The sequence below is a fragment of the Telopea speciosissima genome, chromosome 8 (assembly GCF_018873765.1).
Source record: "Telopea speciosissima isolate NSW1024214 ecotype Mountain lineage chromosome 8, Tspe_v1, whole genome shotgun sequence".
NCBI classification, from domain to species: Eukaryota; Viridiplantae; Streptophyta; class Magnoliopsida; order Proteales; family Proteaceae; genus Telopea; species Telopea speciosissima.
In genome coordinates, this window is record NC_057923.1 from 42282191 (window position 1) to 42290143 (window position 7953).

The 7953-nt window shown below is 39.1% G+C and overlaps 1 protein-coding gene across 1 annotated transcript; it reads right to left on the bottom strand.

Moving 5' to 3' along the window:
- Positions 1 to 3151: 3151 nt before the first annotated feature.
- Positions 3152 to 6637, bottom strand: LOC122670551. The gene is made up of 7 exons (XM_043867479.1): positions 6352 to 6637; positions 6174 to 6254; positions 5864 to 6040; positions 4839 to 5009; positions 4368 to 4580; positions 4188 to 4276; positions 3152 to 4009 (listed from the first exon to the last, which is right to left on the bottom strand). Exons 1-7 carry the CDS (start codon positions 6434 to 6436, stop codon positions 3338 to 3340), a joined length of 1488 nt encoding a protein of 495 aa, XP_043723414.1. The 5' UTR covers positions 6437 to 6637; the 3' UTR covers positions 3152 to 3337.
- Between the last annotated feature and the right edge of the window lie 1316 nt (positions 6638 to 7953).

The following is a 7953-nucleotide window of genomic DNA, read 5'->3' on the forward strand; positions in this document are numbered from 1 at the left end:
AGTGAATAGTAAAATTAATTAATGAATGAAGACTTACCTCATCTTCTAAACACCTGGTTCGTTTGGTTGCGTATTGCATTCAATGCAATTTGCATGCAACTAGTGAAGATGGAACAAATGCAACTCACACACACACACACACTCTCTCTCTCTCTAGTTGGCAAATTGGAATTCAAGGAAGGTCGGCACAACCCATATCTACCACGCCTGATTTTGAAGAAAATGGGGCTGTTGGTGCATGGTGCAAACATGGTGATCAACCTCTGCAATTGCTTATAAATAGGGAGGAAGGGAGAAGAGTTGAGACACAGAACAGAGAACCAAGAACAGGATTCTCAAAGAGCTTTGAATGTGTTCTTGAGTTTAGCTTTGGGTTACACTTGTAGGGTACTCTAGGTATTATCTCTGGGTATAATTCCTTTGGGTAATTTGTGATAATTATGCTGTGGGTGAGTTTCCTTGTTGAGTGGGTCCCACATATAGTGTTGTGAGTAAGGGGTGTGTGTTGTAATTTTTTCTGTACTAGTGAAGTGAGCTCTGTATTATTGTCCCGTGGATGTAGGCCACCGTGCCAAACCACATAAATCTCGTGTCTTTGCACTTTTTACGTTTCCATGAATCTTGGTTACACATTACGGCTTCGTACGTACCGATCAGTCCAGGACGAATTTCCGCCACATTATATTTTAAAACAACTCATGCAAGTTAATCCGAATAAAGGAAAAAACCTACTTACGGTCTCCATGAGAACGTCTTTGAAAATTGGCCTCGTATCTTTCTTCTTATGCTATCATTGAATCCAATTATGCTTCATGGCTCAACAGACAACAGTAGGGGTGTCAACCGGTCGGGCTTGGTCGGGTTCGGTTGGGCCTACCCGGGCCTCACGGTGCTTTAGCCTGTACCGTGACCGCATGTTTAAGTTTTTGGGCTGGGCCTAGTCGGGCTAGGTCGGTCTAGGTCAGGTTTCGGGCTATAATCAGGCTAGTGTAATTGGTCCTTAACTGAGCTGTGGCCATGTTTCTAAACGGGCCATAACCGGGCCTTAACAAATTAAAAGTAATAGAATATATTAATTTTTCAATGTGGAACTAACACAACTTTGAACTCAAACTTAAGATCAGTAGGTTATATTGGTCTTGTAACACCCAAACAACACCTCACTATACATAATAAATAATCCCCAACCCAAAGGCACACTAGGCAGCAGCCAATCACCTTATCGTAGATCACAGAAAAGGGCTTAAATTTCAGGATACAAACTAGTAATTAAATAACACAGTAGTCAAGGGATTGGAAAGATATTACCATCGGATAGAAGGAAAAGGGCTTAAATTTCAGGATACAAACTAGTAACTAAATGACACAGTAGTCAAGGGATTGGAAAGATATTACCATCGGATAGAAGGAATATTGGATTCAAACATCTAAAATCAACACAAGTTAATGGCTGAATCTGTAGTTCTTGAACTTTCCTAATTTAGTATACAATAGAACTCTGGTAGCAGCCACAGAAGGTTGTCAAACAACCTCAAACTCAGGTCGAGTTGGGGTCCTTGGATGGTGGATTGATCCCCATAAGATGGGCAGCAACAGGTAAGTAACTTAGGAGATCAGAGGTCTTCAAGGTTCAGCCAGAAAGCCCCCAGAAAACAGTATCGCAGGGGCTGGGATGGCTCTTCAAATCTTCAACCAGAAAACAACTTAAATCTTCAGTAGGGGTTTCAATGGATGAAATCAGTAGCTTCCATGGAGTTCGGATGACTTCAAATGTGATCAGAAAAATAGATCAGAATATAGGGAGGCGAAAGGGGTTGCAGACTTGCAGCGGCAAAGGCAAAGAACAGCTGCAGGCTGCATCCGAGTGATCAAGTGAGGAAAAATAAACTTTAGGTCTTAGGGTTTGGGGGTCCTAAAGTGTAGATTAGGAATTTCCAAGTCACCAAAGGGTCGGGCTTCATTCGGGCTAATATATAGTCAGTCCGGTCGGGTCCGGCGGTGCTAACTGTGCATCGGGAATGACCGATTATAAACGGGTCAAACTCAATTCCGACACGTTTAGTAATCAGGCCGGGCTGGTTCGGGTTTTTGACGGTCGGCCTCGATCAGGCCTGCTGGCCCTGAAACGAACCTTTATCCGTTGATGTGCACTGCAGCGCTGCTGTGCCACACGATAGCACAACAGCGGATAAAAATAGTAACAAGTATATCCATGTTCCATCCTCTCAAACCCTTTGGGCTTAATAAAATATCTCTCCTTTCTCTTTGTTATAAAAAAAAAAAATCTCTTACCAGTGCCAAATAACTTCTACTTGATATGTCGTATCGATAAACTGAGTATTAGTTTATCAAGTATTTCTACAGTCTTAAAAACAAAAAATTCAGACCTTAAGATTGTAGTAAACAAGTATCCAGTTTGAGAGAATAAGATTGAGATGTTGATAGCCACAAACTCGCCATTGTTGATAGTCACAAATCAATCACGAACTAATAATTGTGGTTAAGTCGCATCAATGAAGACATTCTCTTTAAGGTTTGAAACGCCTCCTGTACTAGTGCAATCAGGGTTCCTTGGGTTTTATCTCCAAGATAAATCAACCACCGAACCTTGGTCTTATGCACAAAGACTTAGGTTATAAGGGAGAGCAAGGCTAAACTCAATAGACGATTTGAAAAATGATTTTAATGCAACCAAAAAAACCATTATCTCCACACACAAAATCTTAGAGAATTATACAACACCCCTCTCTATATATAGGAGAGGAAGAGACACCACTAAGGGATATCTCCAAGAGACATGCCCTAACATCATGTTTTTTCCCAAAATACTTGTTTGTTGACCATTCAAACAAGTTGTCCAATAGTCACACCAATTGGTCATTTAGGTGCCTATTGGTACCTATTAGGAAAACGACATAATCCTCCAATATTTTGAATCTTTAATTTTAAACACAAATAGAAATTCCAACAAAAAATAAAGTAAAATAGTCCTACACTTAAGAAATAATCTTCATATTTAATCCAACTTTAATTTGACCTTGGAGTCTCTTCCTTCATCGTTCTTCTGGAGCCAGTACAGAAATGGGTGCCTTTTGATCTAATCTTTTCAAGAAAATGAGCTGAAAACAGATATATGGAGAGTAAAATATTGAATGGATAATGAGAGTTTAACTTCAGAGAATCAACATTCCTTGAACACTATAGCTGTCCTTACAATTCATTCTTCACAAGTCATGTTGAAACTCCCTGTTCCCTATATCTTTAAATGTCAATTAACAAGAGAGGTGAAAGGCGAGAAAATCTTTTATCTTTTATACGTAGTACTGATGATTAATATTTAATAGCCATGAGCATAACCCATATAATGGCCACGAGACCGGACATTGCGATGATCATAAATAGGCTCTCCATAGTCCACAGCCTTTATCACCACTGCTTCACGTCGACCAGCTTGTTCCTGAACTGCTCCAAACACAATCTCATTGGTAGTCTCGTAACTCTGCTCATAGTATGTTTTCAGGCCAGATGAGTATTGTCTCTGATGATGTTGCTGCTGCTGCTGCTGTTGTTGTTGCTGATATTCACCATCCCAACCACTATAGAAAGCTCGACTTTGCCGGAAATGGTTGGTCTTCTCTGAGTCCTTGGTCATGAAGGCATAGGTCTTCCTTGGGGTTGGAGTTCTTGTTTCTATAGTCGGTGGCTCATCTTCATCAGGTATCACAAAACTTTCTTGCAAAGGCCAAGCATTTTGGCGCTTTAGCTGTTGCTGGTGCTGCTGTTGCAGTTGATTGGTCAGTGGCTTTCTTCTAAAACCTGAGAACAACGCCCCAAATATTTCTGCCACAGCGGCACCAGTATTGAGGAAAAGCTTCCCAAGTGAACCAAAGAAGCCTTCTTCTTGCTTCTCTGTTTCATCAACAGTGGGGATTAATGGTGGCCTGACTAATGATTTCAGTGGCTTCTGATATGGACTCGACGGAAAGCTTATTTTACCACTTATGGAATCCTATAAGAGCAAGAAAAGACTTAACTGCTCTATGTTCTTCCATAGGGTATGAGGACCATTGGTGCAGACAACTTGTGACAGATTTAGCAATAAGAGGAACAGTTTACTCTCAAGTGAGAGACACCAAATCACAAGAAATATTTTGTCAAAGAAATCACAGAGAAAATTAATCACTCACGTTCTGGGAAGAGACCATCGTACCCACTCTCCTTTGGAGCAAAGCCAACATATAACCAAAGAAGCCAGCAGCAACCAGCACAGCAATCCCTTCAATAAAGGAATAGACAATCAATTTTATCCAAGTCCAATATCAAAAGAACAAAGGCAAGGGGAAAAATAGTCACACTGTACAATTTACCTAAAGGAAAACCACTCCCATATTGGTAGGCACAGTCATCGAAATGCAGCTGTATCTCTCGAATAGCCTGGTCTCCTCTGTCTATGACAAGAAGAGAGCAGCTGCTTCCAACATAAACAACATCAAAATCGTTGGAAAACTTTGCATCTTCACTTGGCCCATCAACATAGCCCCCTGCACGGCTCCATTTTCCTCCTGCAATTGTTGTAACCCCTGCATAAAGAAGTTAGAAGCATATCATAACACTGGGAAATCACTGTGTGCGGCAACTCTAAGTCCAAAATAAAAGTCCACTACATGGAATTTAACTAATAGTCTCTCATTGAATGAGAGATTGAAAAAATTAATAACAATAATAATATGTAATTTAAAAAAAAAAAAACAATTTTTTTCTAATATTTTAACAAGTTAATGGGTATGAGAGCCATTCCTTGAGTTATAAATAGTCTTGAATGGATACCAACATTTTACCTGCATCACTGATCTTCCTGATTGCCATGTTCATAGTGTCTGCTATGTAAATATTTCCCCTATCATCCGCAGTAAGTCCCTTTGGTTGGTTCATCCTTGCTTCTCTAAGCTTCCCATCCACATGTCCAGAGTAACCTTCAGGCGATCCAGCAACCAGTTTTGACCTGCTGTCTGCAGTTTTCCATGCATTCAAAATCCACAATGAAACATATATATTTTCCAGTAATTTTTTTAAAGAACCCTAGAAAGAAGAAGAATATGCCAAGAAATTCAATCAACCACATAACACATTATGGAAGAATCAGTAGCTTATACTGTGGACCAACCATAACAAGGAGAAACTCAAAAATTAGGTCCGGTTTATGTTCCAATTGTTCAGGTTGCCACAGAAATCCAAGCAAGACCAGAAGTTAGAGAGAATGAAGAGTTGGTTGTTATTAATTGAAGTCAAAATGCGTTATTTCTCATAATTCAGATAACATCAGCTGGGTTTTATTCTAAAAAAATCACAGAGGCCATGAAGTTCAGACATGATGTATAGAGCATAAGAGAAAAAGACACAACAGTTTTGAGTAACAATGAAGTTTGTCCTTGAAGAAACATAGCTATAGAAGAAAAGGGAAAGATTACAAATTTCGAAAAAGATGGAGCTGGGTATTTTGCATTATTAAGTAAAGTCTCATGGTACTTTAAAAAGTGGAGCTCTTAAGCAGTTCTGTTCAACCAAAGCAAAATCAGGAACCTAATCATTCAAATTGAAGTTCAGATTTGGTTGAAAGTTGAAACTTCAGTGAAAAGCAACCAGTACAAAAGATCTAGAAGAACAAATCAGTTAGAAAAAGGACCGACATTTCTGCCCAAATTTATCAGAAACAAAATGAAAAAGTAGAAATTTCGTTAAGAGCAGAAGTAATTTGCAGGAACTTCATAGTAAAACACATAGTATAAGAATATAAGAGCAGGATTTCAACAGATATATGATCCAATCAAGCCAAAATTATAGGTCATCACAGAAACCCACTTACAGCGTGACAATGGTGAGGATATCTTGTAAATTTTACTGTTAACAGAGTCCAAAACCAGAAGCTCTCCGCTGGGTGAAACCTCAACTGCGAACGGCAAGATTCCAAGCTTACTCCCATCGAATACCGTCTCTACACTGTAACCACTTTCGAATTTCACCATCGGACGGCCAGAAATCGCTGAAAATCCAAACCACCATTAATCCCCAACCATGGCAGATAAAATTTTCTCAGTACCCAAAATACTCAAGGACCCACATGTGGGAGGGGGGAAGAAAACAAAAACAATGTAGGTTCGATCTGATATCATTACCAGTTTTGGTAGTTGCTTTAAGTGACCACAACCATTTTAGAAGAGCAGAGAAAGAATTGGAAACAAACCCACTAACAATTTCTGCAAAAAATGCACAAGAAAAAAGATGATATATAGAGTTGCAAATTGCAATATAGGAAAGACTGAATATCAAAGAAGCTGGAGAGCTAATACACACTAGCAAGATCAGTGGCTGAAGCTGATGAGATACATCCGAGCAAACCCATGAGTATGAGAGCCAAAACAAATCCATTCTTTCCCATTACTCCCGTAAACTCAAGAACCCACAGGGAGAAAGAAAAGCTCAAATCAGAAGAGTCAATTTCAAGCCCTGCTGCATTCTCAGAAACCCCATAAAGCTCATCTGGGTGAGAGTCGTAAGAAGCTAAAACAAGATAGACACTGCGATGCTTTTTACTTTTTCTTGGCGAACCCTTCAAGTGCGAGTGAGGAGTGAGGGAAACAGGATAAGAGCGCTTGTAAGGCTTCCTTCCTTCGGTTCGCCTTCGGCCCTCTCTCTCTCTCTCAGAGTTCTGTGTGTCTTTAAATGGATTTAGCTAAAGACGGAAAAAGCGGCAAGAAGAACCAAAAAAAAAAAGGAATCTAAACGTTTTGGTATCATTTTTCATTTTGTTAAGGTAATCATATGGTTTCCATTGCCTTGTGTCTTAACTCTTAACTATAATAAATCTTAGGGTAAATTACATGTCACCTCTTGATTTTCAAACAACACTCAAATTATCTTTTGGTTCTGAAAATACTCAAATCACCTCCCTGTATTAGACCCCAGTATGATAAATTAGTCTCTACCATTAGTTTTATGCTGTTGAGTGATGATGTTAGCCAGTTAAATAAATTTAAATCCCTAAACTACCCTTGACATCCAAACATAGATTTTGAAGGATAGTATTGTAAATTTAATTCTAATGTTTTAGTACAAGAGTAAAATAGTCTTTTCACACCAATAACTAACAGCAAGCTAACATCGTTATTGTAGAGGGGGACAGATGAGTATTTTCAAAAACTAGGGGGTGATTTGAGTTTCTTTTGAAAACCAGGGGGTGATGTGTAATTTACCCTAAATCTTAATACAAGTTTCATATTTGGATTTTTACTCTAATGGTATGGTCTTAACACATTTTTTTTTTTTTAGTAACTTGCATGGTCTTAATACATTCACCAGTCACAATGTCAGTGTCACAGCCACACAGCTTTCAGACTTTGAATATTAGCAAATACATATGCTTAGCAGATCTGAAGGGAGTATTAGAATGAGACATCATCTATACGGCCCGTTTGTTTAAAGGAGACTTAGGTGGGGTGGGAAAATCCTCATGTGGCACTTGAAAATCTCAACTCAACCTTGTTTGGCTAATTTGGGGGGGGGGGGGGAACTTACAAAACTAAGGGGACATCATTAATTACTTTGTTTGCTAATGTGGCACATCAAAATCCCACCCTTAGCCTTTGGTGGGACTTTGGTTACTGTTCATGGGAAAAATAACTTTACCTCAACATTTCCACCCTAACAAAACCCCCCACCAACATATGGGTCCTATCTTCCCAATAATCCCACCCCACCTTCTCCTCTAAATAAACGGGGCTAGGTGTATTTAGGAATTGACATCTTTTTTTAATTTGCCCTTGTCTTGTTCTCAGAAATTCAGGTTAAGAGTATAAAATGGTTTTAAAAATAAATTGAAAGTGTCCAATCATACTGTGGTTATCAAAAGATGTCATTTTCATGCACATATTTCAAATTAGAGAACACACCCACTCG